This window comes from Engystomops pustulosus, chromosome 1 (assembly GCF_040894005.1).
Source record: "Engystomops pustulosus chromosome 1, aEngPut4.maternal, whole genome shotgun sequence".
Taxonomy (NCBI): domain Eukaryota; kingdom Metazoa; phylum Chordata; class Amphibia; order Anura; family Leptodactylidae; genus Engystomops; species Engystomops pustulosus.
The window spans coordinates 168591526-168618796 of record NC_092411.1 but is presented as its reverse complement, the minus strand read 5'-3'; the positions used below and the strand labels follow the sequence as shown (position 1 = coordinate 168618796).

Below are 27271 nucleotides of genomic sequence, written 5' to 3'. Positions count from 1 at the left end.
TGTTGCAGGAGTTCAGCAGTGGTTGGCACACTAACAGACTCCATAGTTTTGTTGGCATGAGTAGACTGCCCCGGCAGCCACTAACCTTGCAGGTCGATGAAATTTCACTTCACCTGCTTCCCTCACCACTAATAAGTTCTGGTGTGCGGAGCCTACAAGCCACCCGGTCTTTACCAAAGCACGCCGCTAAGTGGGATGGATTTCCAGGAATTGAATGCAATGCTAAGGACCAGCCACCAGAGGGAGTTTAGCGAGCTATCCCCATAGTCTCCACCAGAGGGAGTCAAAATGCGGAATCATGACAGCAAGCAATCTGCATACTTGTTTTCTCTGCAAGGGTTTGCAGCCAGATCTTGTTGCTGTGAGCTCTGCAGATTTTTGTGGCACATAACCTTAAAAAAAAAGCATCAGAAAAGTGAGTGTGGGAGCTTGGTGGTGAGTGAGCGAGTGTGCATTGATCCTTAGTGTGTGCATTGTCTTAAGTGTGACTTAGGTTTAAGGGAAGGAGTACTTTTTGGATCCAGTAACAGATAGATAAGTGCATCTATATTTTTATTTCCTGATATTCATTGTGTGATTTTTATTGCAACCAAGTAGATCTGAAGGTATTTTACTTGCATAATCTGTATATTGAGTGGGGGGTATAGGGAGGCATTCACCTTGCATATCTAGACAGTAGTCACAGGTGCTACCTAATTAATAATGGGTGTGGCTATCTAATTAGCAGCCTTTATATACTTCTGTGGTCAGTTTGTTTGGTGGTTTGCAGCCAGATCTTGTTGCAGTGAGCTCTGCAGATTTTTGTGGCACATAACCTTTAAAAAAAGCATCAGAAAAGCGAGTGTGGGTGCTTGGTGGCGAGTGTGCATTGATCCTTAGTGTGTGCAGTGTCTTAAGTGTGACCTATGTTTAAGGGACTTAGGTTTGAGGGGCTTTAGCAGGTAACTGCTGTATTTTGTGTTACTTTGACTGTAAATTCTTCTTTCTGTGCATATTTCTATTGTAATCCCCATTAGAACAATGGACTCCATAAGTGGCATTGCTACACAGTGTACATCCTGTGCCATGTATGCTTTCCTTGAACAGCCGTTCGAGGGGGAATACTGCTGTGTGGGATGTGTGAAAATTGCTCATCTGGAAGCCCAGATTCTGGATCTAAATGAGCAAGTTTAAAGGCTGTGGGCAATTGACAATATGGAGCGAAGTTTGCTGCTCCTGGAGCACAAACTCTCTGGGGAAGATGGGTGTGGGGAGGGAAGTATGGAGGTGCAGAGTGAGGGGGCAGCTAGTTGGGTAACATGTAGAAAGCGGGGTAGAGGGAAGAGTTGTAGGGAGACTAGTCCTGATCTGGTGCACCCCAATAAGTTTGCCAGGCTGGCGGATGAGGGGGATATCAGCTCTGGGGTAGCAATGCTGCAGCAAGACCTGGCCTCTAGCAACCAGGTGCTGGTAGTGGGAGATTCGATTATTAGGGGAACACACAGGGCAATCTGTCACAAAGACTGTGCATACCGAACAGTGTGTTGTTTGCCGGGTGCTCGGGTTCGGCATGTTGCGGATCGGGTTGACGGATTACTGGGAGGGGCTGGTGAGGAACCAGCAGTCATGGTCCACATTGGCACTAATGACAAAGTAAGAGGTAGGTGGAAGGTCCTTAAAAATTATTTCAGGGATTTAGGCCATAAGCTCAGGGCAAGGACCTCAAAGGTAGTTTTCTCCGAAATACTGCCTGTACCACGTGCCACACCAGAAAGGCAGCGGGAGATCAGGGAGGTAAATAAGTGGCTCAAAAGTTGGTGAAGGAAGGAGGGTTTTGGGTTCATGGAGAACTGGGCTGACTTTTCTGTCAGCTACAGGCTCTACAGTAGGGATGGGCTGCACCTCAATGGGGAGGGTGCAGCTGTTTTGGGGGAAAAAATGGCTGGAAGGTTGGAGGAGTGTTTAAACTAGAGACCTGGGGGGAGGGCAAGTACACTTGTGCAGGGCAAATAGACAGTGTAGATAAAGAGCTGGGAAGAGTCATAGTCCATGGGGGAGGAAGGGGGGCTGGAATGAGATTGGGGAATAAGGATAAAAGGAATACAGACAGGGAAAACCATATAAAGTGCATGTACACAAATGCCAGAAGCCTCACAATCAAAATAGAGGAACTGGAACTCTTGATTTTGGAGCGGAAATAGTCCCAGGTACAGTTGTCACTTTAAAATAGCTCTGTGCACAGCAAGTTCTGGGCTGACTGGGACTGCAGGAAGATAGCTGGAGTCCTCTCTGGTGATGGCCTGGGTGCCCACAGAAAAGGCTCTGAGTGCCACCTCTGGCAACAGTGCCATAGGTTAGCCATCACTGCTATAGATGGTTATAGTCTTTTTTAGAAAGGATCGTATAAATAAAAAAGGGGGAGGGGTTTGTTTATATGTGAATTCTTGCCTCAAGCCTGTCTTGCGAGATGACATCAGTAACACAAATGCAAATGTGGAGTCCCTCTGGGTGGAGATAAGAGGAGGGAAAAAGAATAATAAAATATTACTAGGGGTTTGTTATAAGGCTCCAAATATAATGGAGGCAGCAGAGGAAATGCTGATAAGTGAAATGGATGCGGCTTCAAAGCATGGTGAAGTACTTATCATGGGGGACTTCAATTACCCAGATATTGACTGGGGGGCAGAAACCTGCAGGTCCTTCAAAGGCAGCAGGTTCTTGTCAACAACAAAAGACAATTACCTGTCGCAACTAGTCCTGGAGCCAACAAGAGGGGGGGCACTACTGGACCTTATCCTTACCAACAGACCTGATAGGGTATCAAAACTACAGGTTGGGGGGAACCTGGGGAATAGTGATCATAATATCATTGATTTTGTATTACGCTTTACTAAGAGCATTAGTGAAAGGGCAACCAACACTATAAACTTCAGGAGGGCAAATTTTCAGCAACTAAGGGAAGACCTTAAAGGCATAGACTGGGATAATGTTCTCAAAGACAAAAGCCCCCCCCCCCCAAAATGGGACTTTTTCTCATATATTCTGAAAAAGTCCTGTGAGAAACACATACCTTATGGGAAAAAGCATAAAAGGAACAAGAAAAAGCCTATGTGGCTAACTAGTCTTGTAAGGAAAGCAATAATCGAGAAAGATAAAGCGTTTAAGGTGCTAAAACATGAAGGTAGCGATGAGGCATTACAGGATTATAGAGATAAAAATAAATCCTATAAAAAGCAGATAAAGACCGCAAAAATAGAGACTGAGAGAAATATTGCCAGGGAGAGCAAAAATAATCCCAAATTATTTTTCAAGTATATAAATGATAAGAAACTAAAAACAGAGAGTGTGGGTCCCCTTAGAAATAACATGGGGGTCATGGTGGAAGGAGATGAGGAAAGGGCCAATCTACTGAATGTCGCCTTCTCAACTGTCTTTACCCAGGAAAATCCCCTGGTGGAAGACACAATGAGGAATAATGTAAATTCTTTTTGGAATGTCAACAGTTTAACCAAGGAAGAGGTACGGCGCCGCCCCGCAACCACTAAGATAGATAAATCACCGGGGCCAGATGGCATACACCCCCGGGTTCTGCATGAATTATGTACGGTGATAGACAGACCGTTATTTTTAATATTTGAAGATTCACGGAGGACTGGTTATGTTCCACAGGACTGGCGCATAGCAATTGTGGTACCAATATACAAAAAAGGATAAAATAGCGATCCTGGAAACTACAGACCCGTGAGTCTAACTGCTGTGGTGGGGAAAATATTTGAGGGGTTTTTTAGAGATGCGATCCTGGAGTATCTCACTGTGCACCCACAAGATAAGCAAAGTGCTAGAGATGGGTGCATAGGAGTGGAGATCCACGGATGTGCACCAATTCTTGCCACAGTGAGAGAGGGAGACAAAAAGCGCGAGAGATTCAAGTGTTTTTTTTTTTTTGGGGGGGAGAAGAGCTGTATATGGAAGAATGGTTCTCACCTTTTCCAGAAGGAAATCAAGCAGATAATGGGTAAGTGCAGAAGAGAGAAGCTGTTGCCGGAGGGGTTCCTGGTCCGGACATCTAGCAAAATGACGGACTTGGCAATCGATGCGAAGATCCACGAGGTACTCAAAGTACTGTCCCGCTCTTGGAAGCGCTGCTTCTTGTGCGACAGTGCAAAAACATGAAGGTAGCAATGAGGCATTACAGGATTATAGAGATAAAAATAAATCCTGTAAAAAGCAGATAAAGACCGCAAAAATAGAGACTGTGAGAAATATTGCCAGGGAGAGCAAAAATAATCCCAAATTATTTTTCAAGTATATAAATGATAAGAAACTAAAAACAGAGAGTGTGGGTCCCCTTAGAAATAACATGGGGGTCATGGTGGAAGGAGATGAGGAAAGGGCCAATCTACTGAATGTCGCCTTCTCAACTGTCTTTACCCAGGAAAAGACAGTGCACAGTGCGAAGATCCACGAGGTACTCAAAGTACTGTCCCGCTCTTGGAGGCGCTGCTTCTAGCAATGAGTGAATATATTCACTCATTGCAAGAAGCAGCGCCTCCAAGAGCGGGACAGTACTTTGAGTACATCGTGGATCTTCGCACTATGTACCCACAGTCAGCGTCAGCATGGGTTTATGAGAGATCGGTCCTGTCAGACTAATCTGATTGGTTTCTATGAGGAGGTAAGTTCAAGACTGGATCTGGGAGACGCTGTGGGTGTTGTATATCTGGACTTTTCAAAGGCATTTGACACCGTGCCACATAAAAGGTTGGTATATAAAATGAGACTGCTGGGAATAGGAGAAAATCTGTGTATTTGGGTAAGTAATTGGCTTAGTGATAGAAAACAGAGGGTGGCACATTCTCAGATTGGGTTGACGTTACCAGTGGAGTGCCACAGGGGTCAGTATTGGGGCCACTTCTTTTTAATATTTTTATTAATGACCTTGTAGTGGGTTTACACAGTCAAGTTTCAATATTTGCAGATGATACTAAGCTGTGTAAAGTAATAAATACTGAGGTCGATAGTTTAGCATTACAGAGGGATTTGTGGAAGCTTGAGGAGTGGGCAGAGAAATGGTTGATGAGGTTTAATGTAGATAAAAGTAAAGTTATGCACTTGAGCCATGGAAACAAAAAGTATAATTATGTTCTAAACGGTCAATTACTTAGTAAAACTGGAGCTGAAAAGGACTTGGGGGTATTGGTGGATGGTAAACTTAATTTTAGTGACCAGAGCCAGACGGCTGCTGCTAAAGCAAATAAAATTATGGGATGTATCAAAAGAGGAATAGATTCTCATGATAAAGACATAGTTTTGCCCTTATACAAATCCCTGGTCAGACCACACATGGAATATTGTGTACAGTTTTGGGCACCAGTGTATAAAAAGGACATAGTAGAGCTGGAACGGGTGCAGAGGAGAGCAACCAGGAATATTAGGGGAATGGGCGGATTAGAGTACACTGACAGATTACAAAATTTGGGATTATTCAGTTTAGAAAAAAGACGACTGAGGGGAGACCTCATTACAATGTCCAAATACCTGAACGGACAGTACAAGGATCTCTCCAAAGATCTTTTTATACCTAAGCCTGTGACCAGGACAAGGGGGCATCCTCTGCACCTAGAGGAGAGGCGATTTTACCATCAACATAGACAAAGGTTCTTTACTGTAAGAGCAGTGAGACTGTGGAACTCTCTGCCGCAGGAGGTTGTTATGGCGGACTCTACGCCATGTGTACTGTACTTTTAATGGATTTGTATTAAAGTTCAACATTTTTAGCCGCATGGAGTGCCGGTCCTAAATCTACTTTTCTCTTGGAATTAATCACGGGTCTCCCACCAGCCCTTCTCTGGGATCCGAGCACCGGACCTCACAGACTAGTTTTTCTCCTCATACCTGCATGGTTTCACGTGAGTGAGCGATTCGCTCAAAGCTTGGTTGTATCTTATTACTTTTTGTCGGGACTAGCGGACTGCACCTCACTTTCCACCAGGATATCAGGGTACTGTTTTATACAATATATACTTTTGGGTCCTTTCATTATAAATTTACCATAAATTTGAATTATATCGAAAAAAGACTATTTTTGCTCAATGTGAATAGGACCCAAGCACGAAAAAGAGTCTGCATGTATATTCTCTTATATTCTCATATGGGACTTGTGCAATAGAAGATATTTTTGTATATATATATGTACATGCAGATTTCTTCTTCTTTTTTCATTTTTATACATTTTTTCATTTTTTGTATATCTTCAAACTGTGGGTCTACGCTTTCAAATTAAATATACGTGAAATATAGTAAAACATTATCATCTATCCATTATTGTTTTTAAGAGGACGACAACATTTATCATGGCCACTTCTAACATAGCATTTGAAAATGTGGATAACAATGCTAGAAGAATCAGAGCAGCAGAGATTTTTTCAGGCCAGGCAACAGAAAATTCAAGTGTGCGTTTTTTGATGCAGGAACTAGAGATACAAATGTCAGACCAAGTTAAAATCTGGTGGGACTTTACAACCCTACAATCGTACCTTGATAGGAATATGATACCGAGGGGTTTGAGAATTAAAAAACTCCCGACTATGATATACAACGAGGACTTCTCCAAACAATGGAACCAGATTCTCTCGGATTGTTCCCTCAAATTAATGAATCTAATAATATAAATGGAAAAGGAAAAACTAGTGACCATAGAAGAGGACATATCCAAAATAAGGGAATCTTTGAAAACCCATGTGGATACAACAGAATTTAAAGAGCTTGATGTGAAACTTAAAACTAATATAGCAGACATGGAAAACGCAATAACACAGATCAAGCAAAACAAATTCAATAGGGATCTACGAGACTACGATAAAGACACATGGCATTTAAATAGAAGAAACAACCGGGCACTCTCATCCATCCTCAAAAATCCAAACAGACGAAAATATTCCCACAATACCAGCAGGGTGGGTTTTACATCATCTGAACAAGAATCTACAGATGTAGTTACCGAGGATTCAGATAGTGAGGGTGCATCCGCTACAGCTAATCACACCAGACAAACAGGCAAAAGCAATCAGTCAAAAAACTACAAAGCACAAAAAAACTCCAAGAACCCGCAACAATTAAAAAACGCACAAGAAGGGCAGGCAAAAGACATAAACGTGCAGTACAATACCAGAGCTACAAACTCCAACACCAAGAAGCAGAGGAATTGACAGTACTGAATTTATCTGCATGTATACTAACCGAGGCACAAACTCAGGTCCTAGCCAAAGGTCTTAACTTTGTGCCAATATCTTGTTTTGACCTATATAACACTCTATTGGACGTGAACAAATTTGTTCGACTTCTCACCCTTAAGAGACATTTTTTTACAGATGACACAATGCAGGACCGAGGATCGAACACTACTTTAAACTTAAATATTGAAGGAATCACCAATGAATATAATTCTCATATTTTTCAAGATCAGTGTATCATTCTCGACCTACAATCACTGTCAGAAACAAAAAGATCGAGCTGCAACCATGTTCCTCCGATACCTACCAAAAACACCAAATACTATCCTATTGGATCTAGAACACCAGAAATGGAGCTCTTTCAATCACTTATAGAAAAGGACTTACAAGAATTGAATAGCAAACCACGCAACAAGAGTTACAACCTCTCTAAAGTACAAAAACAGGCTCTAAGTGAACTACAAGATAATAATTACATCACGGTCTGCCCGGCGGACAAGGGGGGTGCCATTGTGGTCCTGGATAGTGGACTATATGAGAAAAGTATATTACACATGTTAGAGGATGTAGAAGTATATAGTATTTTACAACGAGACCCAACTGCTGTAATTAGACAAAAACTATTACAAATTATACAGTGGGGGCTATCCTTAGGGATACACAAGGATAAAGAAGCTGCATTCCTGATGCCGGAACACCCCCTATGCCCCATTTTTCATGCTTTTCCCAAAACCCATAAATGTATTTTCCCCCCACCCCTACGCCCTATTATTTCGGGGGTAAACTCCCTCTTGGAACGTCTGAGTCAGTGGCTCGACACATATCTCCAACCAATGGTTAAAACTCTTCCAGGTTTCCTACAGGACACCAAACAAGTACTACAAACCATGGATAAATTATGCTGGCAAGAAGGTTTCCTATGGGTTACCTGTGATATAGTGTCGCTGTATACTAATATACCCCATGACAAAGCACTTGTAGCACTGGAACAGCATATGTGTCTATTCACAGATTACTCATACGAGTTGCAACAATATATTCTCACAGTGACACATTTTCTGCTTACCAATAATTTTTTTTCTTTCAATGAAGTCTTTTACATCCAAATACAAGGTTGCCCTATGGGCTCGTCCTTTTCACCATCACTGGCCAATATATTTGTGGCGTGGTGGGAGAGAAATTATCTGTACAATGCTCATAACCCCTACAGATCTGACATCTATTGGTACGGTAGATACATCGATGACGCCCTGCTCATATGGAGTGGCAGTGAGCAGGGCGTCATGGATTTTATCCAGTATATCAACCATAACAATTGCAATTTATCCTTTACATATGAAACCAGCAAATATAGTATTCCCTACCTGGATGTTACACTCAAGGGGAACATCCAAACGCATACAATAGATACAGAGCTATACCGCAAACCCACCAGTGGAAATTCACTATTATTAGCCTCTAGTTGTCATCCACAACATATAGTGAATAATGTGCCAGTTGGGGAATATATACGGGCTCGTAGAAGCTGCAGTTCAAACGAATCTTTTCATCGAGAGTGCCAAACAATTACGAACAGACTCAAACAGAGGGGGTACCAGGGGCATATTCTGCACAAAGCTGAATGTATAGCCAAAAATAAAACACGACAAGCTTTGTTAACAGATTGCCATAAAAGCAGCGAAAAGGCACCAGATATTGTGTTCTCAACTACATTCAGTAAAGATTATAAAGCAGTAGTAGCCATTGTTAAAAAATCTTTACCATTACTCACAGCCGATCCTAAACTTAAGGAGATCCTAGACTCTGGCTGTCAATTTGTCTCACGTAGAGCCCGAACTATAGGTAATATGGTGTCCCCATCCCTGTATACATCTATGGATAATAGGACACAGGCAACATGGCTTAGCACCAAAGGCTCTTTCAAATGTGGCACTAACAGATGCACTATTTGCCGCTATATGGGAAATACACATACTTTCTCTAGCAGTTATACAGATAAACATTGGAATATCAAGACATTTATTAACTGCAATACTAAGTATGTAGTATACCTTGCAGAATGTACAATATGCAGACTACAATATGTGGGCAGTACTATTCGTCCACTTAAGAAAAGGATTTCGGAACATATATCCGATGCAACCAAACCAATAGAGAAATACATCTCTGGATTATCTAGACATTTTGCACAAATGCACGCTGGTGATGTAACCACTTTGTCTGTTACCGGTGTAGAAAGGGTTACCGCACCGAGTAGAGGCGGAGATAGAACCCATAAACTCCGGAACCGCGAAATGCTGTGGATTTTACAATTGGAGACTAGAATGCCCAAGGGTCTCAACAATAAAACAGACACAAAGTATCTATATTAACATACTAACGCCATGTCTTATATTTTACATGTTTAAATTTGTAATTTAGCTGCTCTGTTAACAATTTGTTTAATGTTATGTCCACACAATGCAAGGCATGCATGTGCAAATTAGATTGATTACCCATGACACCTGCTGTCAGTCCTTTTTAAACCAGTGTTGTGTGCAGTGTTCAGACCATGACTAAGAACCTTATTTCTACGTTCAAAACGCGTAGGTCTCTTGGCTCAACGCCATGTGTACTGTACTTTTAATGGATTTGTATTAAAGTTCAACATTTTTAGCCGCATGGAGTGCCGGTCCTAAATCTACTTTTCTCTTGGAATGGCGGACTCTATGTACATGTTCAAGAGAGGCCTGGATGCCTTTCTTGAGAGAAAAAATATCACGGGTTATGGGGATAAAACATTTTTTTTAATTCTTAAAGGTTGGACTTGATGGACTTGCATCTTTTTCCAGCCTTATATACTATGATACTAAGATAGAATGTGAAATTGTGCAGAATCATGGCAGTTGGAAAATCGGGAGCTGTAGCTGTAAAAGTTCCATATGTTATATAGTTTTAAATCTTAAAATATATTTAATGCTTTTGGTAAACATTTGTTCATGGTTGTGTTCCCCTAGATATGATTGGGCAAAGAGTCAAACCCAATAAATGTGCCAAAGAAGAGAAAATATCCAGTGGAAAAGAAACTCTTCGGCTCAGAAATAATGGCATGGCTACTTTAGAAGAATTGGTAAGACATTTAAATTATTTTGATGTTGATATTCTGTCTTATTAAACTGGGCATATGTATACAAACTAGCTTAAATGAGTATTCCAGCTACATGAACTGCAAGCACATTTTTTTAAAGCTCTGTCTTTTAAATTTATCTTAGGATGTGCTGATAAATATCAGTTTGTTTTATTCTATCTTTTGCTAGTTTAAAAAAATCTACCACCAGGAGCAAGGATTGAAACTAAGCACTGAGCTACTGGTGTCTGTCCCCTCTGGCAGGATTGGCCTTGTTTTTAAGGAAAAAAGGCTTTACAAATCATGCAAATGAGACTGAGGGGCCCCAGGCTCCATTAACACCTATGGAGCCCTGAAAGCCCCAGACATTTGCATAATCGTGAAAGCCTTTAAAAAAAAACATAGGAAGGAGAAAGAAGAGTAGATCCTGCCATAGGAGGCACACACCAGGATGTCAGTGTGCTGGTTTTCAATCCTTAGTCCTGGTAGTATGTCCTTTAAATTAGCAAAAGCTGGAATAATACAAACACTGGTGTACAGTATTCATTTTACAGGCAGCGTTTTTTATTTCCACCATGTGCCACATCTCCTGCAAACTCTGCTTTGGTTCTCTAACAGTTAACCTGCTGTTATTGCTGTCATTGAAAGAATCTCAGAACTGATCCAATTATCTTCCAGACAGGAGCTATGTCATATCATATAAGGTTTTGTAAACCAGTGCTTTTTGTCTGCTATAGTCTTGTACATGGCTTTCTGTGTTTAATCTGTATTCTGGTATTCAAGCTCATTAGCATACATTTAAAAGTACATTTTCTAAGAAAAGCGTCCGTGAATAACAAATATAACAATATTACCACCATTAAAGTGCCAATGATCTATGAGAAATCGCTCCTGTTTTTTTGCTCGATTTCCTCAATATAGTGTTATTACCGATGCATCTGATAACCCCCCCCCCCCCATTCTATCTAAAATACTATCCATTGGGCGTGGCCTGGCTATGGAAGAGTGAGGAAGCAACCTTGCTTAGCTCCTGGGCCAGCATGGAATCTTTGCCAAGAATCCTTCTCCATCCTGCCTAATTCCCTAATACGTGGCCCATCTCGAACAATCGTATAGAGGGGAGCTGTCCAACCTGGGAGACGAGGTACTCCAACTTGAGCAAAGAGTCACCACTGTGAAGTCCTCCCACCGCACGGTGACAGAAAGGGTTACAGCTCATGATACTCAGATTTCACTTATAGTGAAAATATAGGGACGTTATCTGCAGAGTCCATAGGTACCAGCTCAAAGAGCAAATCATGGCCAAAGCATGGGAGGCTGGTAGATTGCACTTCCAGGACCCAGTTGTCCAATTGCTGCCTGATTTGTCCTGCCTGACACTACAGAAATTAAGAGCCCTCAAGCCCCTCCTGAGCATACAACAGGACAGAAATCTACCATACTCCTGGGGCTTTCCGTTTCATCTCCAGGTGAGGCATGACGGCATCCTGACGGTTCTCCGTCATCCGGGGATCTCCCAGGATTCCTCGCTGCTCTACACCTGCCGGATGTCTCCATCCCGGATTAGCCCTCTTTCCTCCGGACCGATCCTCCTAATCAACCACCACGACAGCAGACTTTCCTCGACAAAGAGCCAGAAGACACTCTCCGAATAGGCGTGAAGAGGATGGTCAGGGCCCCCCTCCCCATAGATAAACTCCTCACGTCCCAGTCCGGACTTTACGTTTATTCTCCTGGACCATATGGGCTTCTCTTTCCTCCATTTGTCCCTACTGGGACTGGTCTTTAATTGACCCCTGCAGTATCCTTTACAATGTTGGTTACTCCATTGCATTTGCATAATGTCTAGGTGTTGATTTGATTGCAAACCGTAGCAGCTTTGTAGGATGCTGTACGTTTGTTTTTGTTCAATGTTATTCTCTTGACTCCCCGCTATTGTTGTCTCTTCACCCCTTCGTCTTCTTGTCTTTGTCCTCCCCCTGTTATTGTCTGCCCACCTAAGGCTTTCAGTCCACCTTCACACGGTCGACCCTGACATGGCGCCCATCACCTGTTTTTCCCTAAATGGTAGGGGTTTGAACATTCCCCAGAAGCGCAGTCAAATCATGTTTTGCACGCATAAGTTATGGTCTGACCTCCTCTTCTAACAGGAGACCCACTTCCGCATCCATAGTACCCCCAATATTAGGGATAGATACTGTACGTCTTATTTCCATAGTACGCACCCCGGGGCTAAGTCAAGGGGGGCATCTACTGCTATCCATAAACACCTATTGCATGCAGTTATAGATTCTCTTACTGACCCAGAGGTCAACGTTTTTGTCAAAATATTGCTTTGGGGCCAACTGCTCACGCTGGTCTCTGTGTACCTCCCCAACAGGGACCAGATTGGAGTTTGCCGTCGATTTCTGGCGCTGCTACGGGAATTCTCAGAGGGCATTGTAGTTTTAGGAGGGGATTATAACTTTCCAATGGACCCATTGGTTGACTGTTCTGCAGCGCAACCCTTCCTAGTCCCAGCCCAAATGCAGAAACTGCGGAAATCCCTCTGGGACTCACAACTGGTTGATGTTTGGAGAATCCTCTACCCACAGTCTCGAGACTAAACCTATTATTCTCCTGTGCACTGGACCTATAGCCAGTTGCACATGTTCTTCCTAAGCCACCATGCCCTTACTTGGAAGCCTGAGGCCTCTATAGCTCCAATTATAATTTATTACACATGGAGCTCATCTGAAGCGAGAAAGATCGGCCAAAACCTTGGCACTCCTATCTAGAATTAGCACCCTGGAGCGGGACCATAAGAACGGTGGGTCCCAGGGGGTTCTGAATGAACTGCTAAATAGATTCCACATGTAGAGATCATACGGACAGGTTGACTCACGACCCGGGTGACATTAATGCTACTTTCCAGACTTATTACAAGGAACTGTCTGAATCGGCCAAGGCTAGGGAGCTGGAGAGAATACAGGCATACGTTGATGACACGGCCCTTCCTAGACTGTCTAACGAGAACCGTGAAAGTCTGGAAGTGGACTTCTCTGAATCAGAGGTAGTGGAGGCCATTAAAGTGGAGACCCCAGCAGGAAAATCCCTGGGCCCTGACCGAATTAGCCCCATTCATGACACGTACATATAACTGCATCTATTCCCAGGTTCTGTTTGCACCCCATTCACTGCAGGCATTAATATCTGTGATCCCTAAGCCTGGTAAAGACCACTCCATTTGCTCCAACTACCGCCCTATATCCATAATTAATATGGATATAAAGATATTCTCCAAGTTGATGGCCAACCGTCTCTTCTCCCTGCCTTTATACATAATGACCAGGTCGGCTTCATACAGGGGAGGGAAGCTCGTGATAACACCAATAAAACTTTGCTCCTTATTTCTAGGGCTAAGTATACTAGGCAGCAACTATGTTTTCTCTCCCTCACCATACCAAGGTTTTCTCTTATAAAGGACTACTCTGCTCCGATACTGCCCAATTCCGTGTCTAGCCATGCCAGGAAGTGCATGTACTTAGAAAGAGCTCCGCACTGGGCCAGTTCCCACGGACTCACAGCGTGAGATTCATGGGGAATTCAGGGGGAAGGCACCCCGACTTCGGCAACCCCAATTTCTTCCTTCCGCTCCAGGCCAGTTCTAAGGGCCACACACGAGACAAACATCCCAGACATCACACCTCATCTGTGTCTGCCTCCTTGCTCTGGTCCCCCAAGTGGGGATAATAATCCAGATGGGCAGTCAGTCAGCCAAACCCCCTCCACTGGGGTCTAGGGGCCCAAATAAGGGACCCCACATGCATAATAAGGATGCTAACTCCCACCCAGACCTACCCCCACCTGAGGTGGCTGAAAATACACTCAGGGCTTACCCTGAACTCCAAGCACTGCTGACCCTACTTCCCTTTAAGATCTCAAAGGTGTCTGGCATTAAGATTTGCAGCAAGTACAAGCTGTGGTCTCAATGATCCAGAAGAGGATAGATGAACTTGAAGCCTTTAACTCTGAGGTGTCCTTTACTCTGCTCAACAACCTCAAGAGGGTAGCAGCTTACCCTGCACAGCAGCAACAACTGATGATGCAAATGATGACCTGGAAAATAGAAAGAGGCAAAACATTATCCTTGACTGAGGGTTGCCTGAGGCTACACAGACACCAGAGCTGCATCAGAGGAATTGCAGGACCCTGTCTGCAGTCAGCGCTCAAGAAGATTGATGTTCCCTTTCTGAGTATATCTTTGCCTGATGCACTTGTATTCTGTATCCATTATTGTTGTGTTACTATAAGGCCGGTGACACATGTGGTGTTTTTTTGAAGCATTTCTGCTGCATTTTTGAACACATTGAAAACTCACAAGTTTTTACACTTGCGTTTTTCATATGTTCGCTAGCGTTTGCGTTTTTAATTGCAGGCAGCTATGTCTCTTGCAATTTGTAAAAACGCAGTGATCTACTCCCTGCCGTTTGTGCATGTACAGTCAAGGCCATAAGTTTTGAGAATGACACAAATATTATATTTCCACATGTTGCCCTCTGGTTTTTATGTGTGTTTGTCAGATGTTTTTATCACATACAGAAATACAAGTGCAATCATAGTAACAAAAGCTTTTATTGACAGTTAGAATGAGTAAATGCAGCAAGTAAATATTCGCAGTGTTGACCATTCTTCTTCAGGACCTCTGCAATTCTCCCTGGCAGCTCTAAATCAACTTCTGAACCAAATCCTGACTGATAGCCGCCCATTCTTGCACAATCAATGCTCGCATTTTGTCACAATTTGTTGGTTTTTGTTTGTCCACCCGTCTCTTGATGATTGACCATGAGTTCTCAATGGTATTAAGATCTGGGGAGTTTCCAGGCCATGGACCCAAATCTCTATGTTTTGTTCCCTGAGCCATTTAGTTATCACCTTCTCTTTATAGCAAGGTGCTCCATCATGCTAGAAAAGGCATTGTTGATCACCAAACTGCTCTTGGACTGTTGGGAGAAGTTGCTCTTAGAGGACATTCTGGTACCATTCTTTATTCATGGATGTGTTTTTAGGCAAGACTGTGAGAGAGCCAATTCCCTTGGAACCCCACACATGAATGGTTGCAGGATGCTTTACAGTTGGCATGAGACAAGACTGGTGGTATCGCTCACCTTGTCTTCTCCGAACAAGCTGTTTTCCAGATGTTCCAAACAATCGGAAAGGGGATTCATCAGAGAAAATGACTTTACCCCAGTCCTTAGCAGTCCACTCCCTGTACCTTTTGCAGTGATTCTAACTTAATCATCTAGGGGGATGTCTGCAGAATACACCAAACTGCTCTTGGACGGTTGGGAGAAGTTGGGAGAAGTTGCTCTTGGAGGACATTCTGGTACCATTCTTTATTCATGGATGTGATTTTAGGCAAGACTGTGAGAGAGCCGATTCCCTTGGCTGAGAAGCAACCCCACACATGAATGGTTGCAGGATGCTTTACAGTTGGCATGATAGTTATCACCTTTGCTTTATGGCGAGGTGCTCCAAATGGCTCAGGGAACAAAACATAGAGATTTTGGATCCATGGCCTGGAAACTCCCCAGATCTTTATCCCATTGAGAACTTGTGGTCAATCATCAAGAGACGGGTGGACAAACAAAAACCAACAAATTGTGACAAAATGCAAGCATGGATTGTGCAAGAATGGACTGCTATCAGTCAGAATTTGGCCCAGAAGTTGATCGATAGATGCCAGGGAGAATTGAAGAGGTCCTGAAGAATAGGGGTCAACACTGCATATATTGACGTGCTGCATTAACTCGTTCTAACTGTCAATAAAAGCTTTTGTTACTCATAATATGATTGCACTTGTATTTCTGTATGTGATAAAAACATCTGACAAACACACATAAAAACCAGAGGGCAACAGATCATGTGAAAATTATAATATTTGTGTCATTATCAAAACTTGACTGTATACAGAAAATTTCCCTGCTCTAGCGATCTTCCTACTGAGGCCAATCCCTTAGTCGGCATGTTTTTTGGATTCAATAGATCTAGTGCGCCTGTCCGAGCTCCTCGAGAGTCTGCGCTTAGCTATAAAAGACCCGTGTGGCATAGCACGATCATATTCTGCAACAAAGGCATCACACAAGACAGGGAGACTGGTAAGCCTTAGTCCTCCCTCCTATAGCCCACTTCTCCACATTATATGACACTGAACTACGCTCTCTATAATCCCTGCTGATGTTATACCCTTATAGACATCATCCAGAGGATTTAGTTAATGAGTCAGCTAGTTTATTTTTAGCACAACCTTATGAATTAATGAGTTTTTAACCAAGGTATGACCAATTTGCTTACATGTGTATACATATTAAAGTCTTATTATTGAAATTTTTTTTTACTTAGGCATAACCAGTGTATGAACTTCTTAGGTTATTAGTATGCATATAGCAATTCAACTGTATATATTTATTTACTCATTTATTTATGTATTGAATATGATCTACTTGATTTCTAATGGCGATTTTTACAAAACTTGCCTGTCTATATTTCCTATTTACTTTTATATTTACTAACAGACAATCATCACTTGAAAAAGGGTAAGGCCTTTCCCTGAAAAGCATTGTGATCCTGTTATAGCACTCTGCCTATTCCTGCTAGTAACCATATTTTGGCAGCTATAAATGTCTTTTAGCATGTTCATCACTAGTTTGTTGAAATATTTGGATAGTGAAGCTGATTTCTTTTGGTTGAAATAGCCATCTTTAGTCTGCAACATAGCCGCAAAATGTATCATATCACTTGTCTGATTAAAATTTGTGAAGACTTTTCACATTTTTGGAGTTGAAACACTTTTTAAGTCTGTGTGTGATATTAACATCAAATCTTGCACCGGTCTGTATGATTTTTATGATAAAACAAACAGTGTAACTGTTACTGATTTAGATGTGCAATGTATTCTACAGCCTAATTATTGGGAAGAAGTGGTGACATGTCAGGTGGATGATTTACTAGAAAGCTACATGGGAATCCGTGATATGGAGCTTGGTAAGGAATTATTTTTATCACTTTGTAACATTTCAAACTAAGAGGAAGAAATTACCGTAAGTGCCACCCCTGATTTTCAAATAGACCTACCAGAAACAAAAACATCTGGGGATATTTGCCTGTCCAATCTATAAAAGTATAATTTTGGAAATCTAAGATAACCTAAAAAACCAAATAATATTAAAAAAAGTTATTGAAATTACATGTTGAGAGCTATAGCTGTTGTGCATAATTTTTTTTCTGCACAAAAAAATTGATTAAAAAGAGATCAAAATGTCATATGTACTTTTGCCACACACAAAAAATTAATGAAAAGTAATTATATCTACTCCAAAAAGGTACAACTCATCTAAGCAAAAAAAGCTATCATATAGCTCCATACACAAAAAAATATATAAAATGTTAGGACTCCTAGTAAATGGCAATCAAAAAAAACAAGTGCTTTTTTTTCCAAAATATGTTATTAGCAAACAATAAAACTATATAAATGGTCTAGCACTGTAACTGTACACATAACATGATTCTTATGCTATACAGAGAGATGTAAATAATGTCAAAGGAAGTCTACCATCAAAATCAGGGATGATAAACCAGGGACACTTACTCATAGATCCAAGCACCGTGACTGTGGTAATCTTCTTAAATTTGTTATCCATAGCCGCCTTCTTTCTAAAATCAACTTTTATAATTCTGTTAATGAGGCTGAGGAGCTAACCTACCCCCTCTTTGATCTTGCTCTACTGGATCCCCCTCCCCCTGCTTTCTTACTACTTACACAGATATTTTTTTGAAAACCCCATGGGGTTCATCCATTTTTAACTCATCTTGCAAAAAAAAATCCCTCACATAATGGAAAATTACGACTTTATAGATCGTAAAGTGTGCCAAAGAAAAAAAAATAAATAGACCACATTCTTTAAAGGAAATCTACCATCAGGAATCTACTTTCTAAAGTAGTTAATAATGTAGTTCCCCTTAAACTATTTTTACTTTATTCTTTATTTTGTCTTTATGCAAATTAATAGTAGGGGCCAGTGGGGTTGTGTAGTAGCCTCAGCGAACTCCAGGGTTGAAGGCTACCCCAGTAGTCTCTGCAGATCCGCCCACCCGCACTTCTTTTATTGTTCTGACTTGTCTATGGCAGCATGCAAGCTCTGCTAGAGCAGTAACTCCTGTTCTACTGCCAGTGACATGCCTGCAGCCTGAGAGCTCTGCGATTGCACAGTAGCCCCTATTCATCTGTCAGCACATCGCGGGCAGCAGGGGAGTGCTGTGAAAAGTTTATTTTAGCAAAGGCTGCGTACCAGAGTCAGGTAAAAACAGTTTGGGGATGGGTAATTTTCAGAAAGTAGATTCCTGATGGTAGTTTTACTTTAAGATAAAAAAGCTGGGTGATGTATGGAAATTTATGAGCAATGTATAGGCCATGCAAGACTAAATCACTGTACACTACAAAATTAAGCAGTAACAAGGATGGGGCCAGGCAGTACACTTTCTGTGTGCATGCACACTGTTGCACACCAGGGAGCATCAGTGATTCTTTGGGTCTTGTCTGTGTTTTTAATCCCTGTTACCTCTCACTTATTCTAACATCTTTCATAACCTTTACCAAATGTTATCAAGGTTACTAGTATTTTGATATATATGTTACAACATCCAAGAGAAAGTTCTCACTATCTCATCACCAACTTCTCACAATATTCGAAATACAAACAATGTATAACCTGTAATTGTGAACTGCGTCATATAAACTGCAAATTGGATGTTATCTGTTTTACTCTAATTCAATAAAGCAAGAATGATACAGAAAATAATTTAAAATGCAGTTAAAATAATTGGTAGCACAGAAGAGTAATAAGCTCCCTTCTCAGCTTCAAGAAATAAGACCTTGGCAGAGGGATAGGGTTTATGGATATATAGCTATTTATTTGGGTAACCATTGTGTAAGGGAGCATACAGTGATAGATCTGGGTGACGCTCAGTGCAATTTTCTGCAAAAATAGCTTGGTGTCCCCTGTGGATTTAACATTCCCATTGCTGCATATTTAGGTGAATATACACTATATGATCTTCTCTCTGTTTTGAGAAAGTATATTTTATATTTGTGGATTTGTACATTTTTTAGAGGAACTTTTGAATATTAATTGCCAAATGCATTGTCTGGTTGTCGGCTTTCAAATTATATAGGTTTTATGGGCGCCTTTACTTTTTATTCTGTTTTATTGCTATATTTTGCAGGTTGTGACTGTCTTAAAATTTATAGCTGAAAAGCAGATATCTAGTTATTACAGTTTTAGTGATATTTTGAAAATGGGGCAAGTGTCTGCTTTCAGAAAATATGTTGTTTGCTGCGGTTGACTTTAAGTATAAGTATAAGCCTAGGGTGGGCTCTAGTATATAGTATATAATTATCTGCCCACTCCTCAAGCTTCCACAAACCTCTCTGCTAAACTATCGACCTCAGTATTAATTACTTTACACAGCTTAGCATTATCTGCAAATATTGAAACTTGTAAACCCACTACAGCGTCATTAATAAAAATATTAAAAAGAAGTGGCCTCAATACTGACCCCTGTGACACTCCACTGGTAACGTCAACCCAATCTGAGCATGTGGCATTATTAACGACCCTCTGTTATTATCACTGTATGTGCAGCAGCGAGATGCCACTGTGCAATCTGCTCTTGTAGTAAATACAATCAGGTGCTGCTATTGTATATACACCAAAACACCTTAGCAAGCAGTACAATAATTTATTTGTGCAGCAGGGTGGTTTCACTAAATAGTGCCTCAGAGACACAATGGGGCACTGCTCTTATGTGTATACAGTAGCGCCTTTACTCCCCCTGCACTATACACTGCCACTCAGTCTGAATACGTGCTAAGAAGAGTATAGAGATGCCGTGCTCCCAGCTGCAGGTTTACATCTTGTAACGAGCAGCTGCACACGGCAGTCTCTACACCTAATGCTGTGGCCTGGTATAGACAAGCTCACACTATGTGGATGAATTTACATGCTCTCATTGTTCCGCATTGTATCGCAGAACTTCTGCCATTAATTGATCAGCGTCCTGCAGTGTGCTGGCATATGGTTCTAATGGCGAATAAGGGAATTGTGATATGAAATAATGTAAATAAAAACTGTCTCTTATTTACTAGTCCCTAAACTCTTGCTATCATAACAAACAGTGTCCCAACACGTGTTTGGCCGGGTCACCCCGGCTTCTTCTAGGGGCGGGAGCTGCCGGGCTTGGCCGCTTCTTATGTTGTAAAGTCTGAGTGACAGCTTGGCAAGCCAATCAGAGTAACTGTTGGTTCAGTACTGGGAAACAATGTATCAAGAGTATGTCAATTGTTTATAAATGCTAATAACAGTTGTTTACAATCAGATGACAAGCTTTGTCAGTCATGATTTCTTGAGTTCATAGTGGACTGGTGTAAAAGTCTCTATTTTTGTATGAAACAGAAACCATATAGGTTATTAAAGATCAAGCAACCAAAGAATTTTATGTCACTTTAAGAACTAAGTGACATATAACAATTTTATTATGTCTATTGTTCCAATAAAAACGGAACTGTAAGAGTGATCATAAAAACATAAACTTATTTTTTATTTTTATTTATACAGCACAGTCATTTTAGCAAAATCAATGACCAACAAATTGCTCAAAAAGAAGAGAAAAGGGGAATTCCTATAAAAAGCATCCAAAGCCAAAGTTGTCATTAAGGCCATTGGTTATAAGTCTCCCCAATCTGTAGATCCATCGACTCTCCATTTGGAGAAGCAGGGTATCCAAGTCTCCTCCCCGTATCCCCAAACGTAGATAGGTGATAGCCCATCCCTTAAGACCCTTGGGATTGCAATTATGGCGTTTTTTAAAATGTTCCGCTATTGGTTTTGGTTGGAAAGGTTTATTCAGTCTCAGCGCCTGCGCCTGCAATCTGTCATAGTTCTTTATGGAGTTAAGATGTTCTCTAATTCTTGTCCTCATTTCACGGATCGTTTTTCCCACATACCTTAATCCGCATGGGCATTGTAAGATGTAAATTACTGCAGGCGTGGAACATGTAATATGTTCTCTGATCTTATATTCCTGTCCATCCTTGTCCTCAAAGGATTTCATTTTGACCAGGATCTGACATGCTGTACACAGCCCACAGGGAAAGAAACCTGCATACTTATGGAACATATCCCTCTTCTCCTTAGAGAAATGGTTTTATACCAGTATATTACCTATTCAGGAGCCTTTTCTGTACCCGCTTTGAACTCTGTCTCCTACTATTTGGGCTAGGTCAGGGTCCAATTAGAGGATCCCCCAATGTCGATTCATTATCTGATTCATCTCTCCCCATCTATCATGTAGTGTCGTAATGAATCTAATTTGGGAGTCTGCCTCTTTAGTCTTTACTTTCAATAAGGATGCCCTAACGGTAAGAAGTGCGGCATTGTAAGCTCTTTTGATCAGGTGTCCTGAATAGTGTCTCTGGCGGAGACGTTCCTTGAGTGCAATTGCCCGCTCTTTAAATCTTGCTAGGGTAGAACAATTTCTCCGTAATATCAAAAATTCTCCCTTAGGGATTCCCTTAATGGTGCATGGTAAGTGTGCACTCGTTGCATGTAAGAGGCTATTTGTCGCCGTTTCTTTACGATAGATGTTTGTTTGAACTGAGCCATCCTCTTCTACCTCGATGTTGATACACAGGAAAGGAATTGATGTTCTACTATAGGTGAGGGTAAGTTTGATGTTACAGTCATGTAAGACTTTTTGTTGAGACACAAAATGAAATTTTCCAAATGTTCTTCTGAGCTTTTCAAATAAACACCACATCATCTATGTATCTTTTCCATAGAATAATGTAGTGTGTAAATTCTGAATACCCGTTCTTCCTCCCACCACCCAAGGAATAGGTTGGCGAATGCGGGCGCGCAAGCTGCACCCATTGCCGTTACTTGGGTCTGGAGGAAGAAGTGGGCATCAAAAATAAAATAATTACGGCGGAGGACAAAAAGTAATGCCTCTAGTGTGAATTCCTGTCTCATAGAACTCTTGTCTCTATACCGTTCCAAGAAATATCTCACTGCATCGCATCCTTTCTGGTGCCCAATACTGGTATAGAGACTTCCTACATCGACAGTGACAAGAATCTCATCTTGTTCCAAGCGTACCCCTTCCAAATCCTTCAAAATCTGCATTGTATCTCTCGTAAATGAAAACAGCTCAGATACATAATGTCTAAGCTCGTTGTCTAGCCATTGGCTAAGTTTCTCGGTCAGGCACCCAATGCCGGACACAATAGGCCTGCCAGGTGACTTATGCAGGTTTTTGTGTACCTTAGGCAACATGTAAAATGTTGCAACCATTGGGTGCCTGACCGAGAGAAACTCCTTCTCCTGTGATGATATGGCTCTGTCATGCCATCCCTTTTCCAAAAGCGCTTGATATTCTATCAAGAATTCCCTTGTGGGATCACTCCACAGGAGTCTATAACATTGTTTGTTATGGAGTTGTTTCTTAGCCTCCTTGATATATAAATCCTGTGGCCAGATCACAATATCCCCCCCCCTTGTCCGGATGGTTTTCGACTTCATTCTTAATTTGGGGTTGGGAATATTTTTGGACTCTGAGGGGTTGACATACTGTGCTTATGTAGAAGTAATTTCCCTCTCTGCTTCTAATTCTTCAAGAATGCACAGAGCTTCATCCTCTAGTATGTCGCCCATAGCACGTGTGGTTCCCCTAGGACTTTCTCTGATGGAATTAGATTCTTTGCCAAAAAACATTTTCCTATAAATCAACTTTCTCCCAAAGAGATGTAAATCTTTGATCATTTCGAATTTTTTTATGGGTGTGGTAATGCAAAAGTTAAAACCCTTTTTAAGGATTGAGGCCTGAACCCCTGTCAGGGCATTAAACCCAATGGCCTTTATAACAACTTTGGCTTTGGATGCTTTTTATAGGAATTCCCCTTTTCTCTTCTTTTTGAACAATTTGTTGGTCATTGATTTTCCTAAAATGACTGTGCTGTGTAAATAAAAATAAAAAATAAGTTTATGTTTTTATGATCACTCTTACAGTTCCGTTTTATTGGAACAATAGACATAATAAAATTGTTATATGTCACTTAGTTCTTAAAGTGACATAACATTCTTTGGTTGCTTGATCTTTAATAACCTGCCATATGGTTTCTGTTTCATACAAAAATAGGGACTTTTACACCAGTCCACTATGAACTCATGAAATCATGACTGACAATGCTTGTCATCTGATTGTAAACAACTGTTATTAGCATTTATAAACAATTGATATATTCTTGATACATTGTTTCACAGTACTGAACCAACAGTTACTCTGATTGGCTTGCCAAGCTGTCACTCAGACTTTACAACATAAGCCGCGCAGCCCAGCCGCCCCCGCCCCTAGAAGAAGCCGAGGTGCTCCGGAGAAACACGTGTTGGACACTGTTTATTATGATAGCCAGAGTTTAGGGACTAGTAAATAAGAGACAGTTTCTATCTACATTATTTCATATCACTGAAGTTTGCTTGCCGCACATTACCCCTTCCCTATCCACCATTAGAACCGTATGCCAGCAGGCTGCAGGACGTAATAGAAATAGAAAACTACACTCAGAAACCAAAGGTGTTACCTCTATTATAAGAAAAGTAGAAAATAAAATAGAATAAACCCACAAGAATTTACGATGTAGGCTGACTGTGTCTACAGGAGTTACCCGATATCATCAGTCCCATTCAGGTATGAGCCATCTTCCATCTTCTTATGTCACACTGTGCGAAGCCCATGGTGAAATAACGCAGTGCCTGGCAGCTCTGGTAGATCGTTGTCTTCCCCGATTGGCATCCACGATATGGTAGTTCTAATTTATTCCATGCCGTCTTAAGGTCCTCCGGTGTTCGGATAACAATATGTTTGGCGTCTATGGTGAAAGCCAGGCCAAAGAGGAATAAACAGCGAAAAGGTACTTTCTTCCCGCTCAAGGTATCCATTTTTTTTTCCATATAATTTTTATTTTATTTTAACAGATCATCTTATAGAAAATTCATAGACATCCATAGTGGCTTTTAGCGTGCACCGCTTCCCCAAATGGTAGCAGCGCTGACTGGGCTCCTTCAAGTTCTTCCGCCCTTGCCTCTATTTGCCTAATGTCCACTTTTATATTGGCCAGCTCTTTAGCAATAGGGTTCAGGGCCTGAAACAGGGCCTTTTTGATAAAGTCTGTGGACACTGTGCTTGAGGAATGCTCCCTGTGTGTATCAGAGCACTCACCCGCACTGTCCCATCTGCGACCTGCAATATGTGTCGCAGGAGCACCCGTTACAGAGCTGATTTGCTGATTTGTTACCATTTTTGGGATTGTATTGCATAGTTACATAGTATGGTTGAAAAAGACATATGTTCCTCAAATTCAACCTTTTGATCACTTTTTATAAAAATTTTTGAATGTTGCCAAATGAAAAATTTGCTAAATTTTGATAGATCAGGAATTTTGGGGAAGGGCGATACCTAACATGTTCATTATTTGTTTATTTTTAAATCCGTTCCAGGGAAAGGGGGATGATTTATTTTTTTATACTGTTGTTTTATACCCCCTAAGGTATTTTAACCCATGGGAGTCTGATTGCTTCTACCATATACTTCAAATGAAAAATTTGCTATAGATCTATAAGAGATCAGCAAACTATTACAGAACTTAGGCAATTGTTGCTGCAGCAGGTGATTGTTGCTCTGATTGTTTCTCTCTGATGACGACATGGGGAGTCATTAAGAGGGAGCTGTTATATACAGGGACAGTTAAACATTTTTATTAATCGACTTTTGTAAATTTTGTGAATAACTGCCTCTGTATACTATAGTATAGTGCCATTAATTGTGTGCCTAATCTCAAACGGTCTCATACTCAAGTCACTGCGCATCTAATGTCAAACAGTCTCATAATGCAGTCACTGGCTGCCTAATCTCACAAGGTCTAATACCACAGTCACATAGATTGGTGGCTTATCCCAATTGCCTTTGAATACAATGTAAATGATTAACCTTTACATGACTGCCAAACACATAGCACATATTTTTTTATTTTTTTATTTTTTATTCAAAGTTTTCCTTTACATTGACAAACCAACATACAACACATCAGGAAGGTTACAGCTATTATCTATACATTGGTCGTAGAAATACACAAACAATTTTATATTTCATTTATCATCGACCATATTCCACAAGTCATATTCTTCATCCTGTTCCTTCCACTGATTAAATCTTACCATATATAAGCCCATAAATTTTATCCTGTGTTCCATTGCACCCCCAACCCAAGATCCCTAAGTTGCTTCTACACCGGATTGCCAACGGTTCTAGTAATAGCACAAATAGGACGGGGGAAACTGGGCAACCCTGTCGAGTTCCTCTTAGAATATCAAATACATCAGTCAGACTTTGTCCAATTCTGATTCTGGCCTTTGGGTCTGCATACAGCAACTGGATATACTTCACGAACTGTACCCCGAAACCAAATCCTCTCAGCACTTCCCAGAGGAAGGTCCACTCCACCCTGTCCACTCCCCCCCCCCCCGGCCCAGCTGAATCCCTGCAAATATCCTCCTAATGTTATTGGAGGCATGTCTACCGGGAATAAACCCTGATTGGTCTGTGTGTATGAGCTCACCCAAGACAGATTTCAGTCTGATTGCCAAAGCTTTAGCAAATAGCTTAACATCGGTATTTATTAGGGATATAGGGCAATATGACTCCATCTCTGTGTCTATTTTGTTTTTCTTCGGGATCAGTGTGATTATGGCTTCCCTCATGGAGGCCGGTAGTCCTCCCTCCTTCAATGAAAAATTTAAGACCTCCAGGAGGATGGGTAACAATACCCTTTCCCCCCCCTACGGTATATCTCAAATGGTATCCCATCCGATCCTGGGGCGGTGTTACCTGATATTACACTAAGAGTTTTGTTGAGTTCCCTCTCCGTGACCTGTTCGTCTAATTTTTCTTTATCCAGTGTTGACAACTCCGGTAATTCGATCCCATCTAAATATTCCTTTACATTATCTGCTCCCTGTGATATACTGGATGAATATAAATCCGAGAAGAATTTAACAAATTCATTCTGTATCTCTACTTTATCACTTGTCAGGTTCCCAGTGCTTGTCCTAATCATGTTTATCCCTGGGTTGTGTTCTTGGCTTTGTACCACCTTTGCTAGCATCTTACCGGGTTTACCCCCTTCAAAGTGTTTCTTATATCCTGCAAAGAAAACAGCGTGTTCTGCCTTTTCCATCAACACATCCTCTAATTCTTTATGGGCTATTTGTAATTTATCATTACATCACATAGCACATATTTAGTTGCAATTATAGTGGCGATTCATACAGTTATGTCTTTGGAGTCGTGGCACCAAATATAGTGTCGCATTAGCAAGAAAAATATCCCCTTCAATATGACATTGTGCTGTGTCTCCAGGTGCCAAAGATACCCTTTACTTTATACTTTTATTTCTGTGTCATGTGCTAATATACAATATTTTCTTTTTAATATGACAGCTGGAGGAAGAATAGAGAAAATTGATTACAGTGTGAAAAAAGTAAATGCACACTCTGCACCATTAGTTGCACGGGGACACATCAACACCTTGCATATTTTTTAAAGGTTTTTACTTAAAAACTTTAATTCCTGTCCCTATATATATATAAGCTATGGAGCTCATTTACTTACGCAGCCGCTGGAGTTCACCAAAAGTGCACCGTGCTTTAATTCAATAAGTTTGTGCATCCGACATCCTGCATGTGTCGCTTCCCCGCTTAGAATTCATTAATGCAGCAAGTCAATATTTGCAGTGTTGAGCCTTCTTCTTCAGGACCTTTGCAATTCTCCCTGGCATGCTCTCAATAATCTTCTGGACCAAATCCTG

The 27271-nt window shown here is 41.2% G+C and overlaps 1 protein-coding gene across 1 annotated transcript in view; it reads left to right on the top strand.

Annotated features, from left to right (window-relative positions):
* LOC140066410 (PDZ domain-containing protein GIPC3-like) overlaps positions 1 to 27271 on the top strand; it is a 123972-nt gene that overhangs the window by 32829 nt on the left and 63872 nt on the right. Inside the window, exons 2-3 of the mRNA XM_072113837.1 lie at positions 10208 to 10320; positions 17259 to 17340. Coding sequence (XP_071969938.1) covers positions 10210 to 10320; positions 17259 to 17340 — 193 coding nt within the window. The 5' untranslated portion in view covers positions 10208 to 10209. The remainder of the gene's footprint in view (positions 1 to 10207; positions 10321 to 17258; positions 17341 to 27271) is intronic.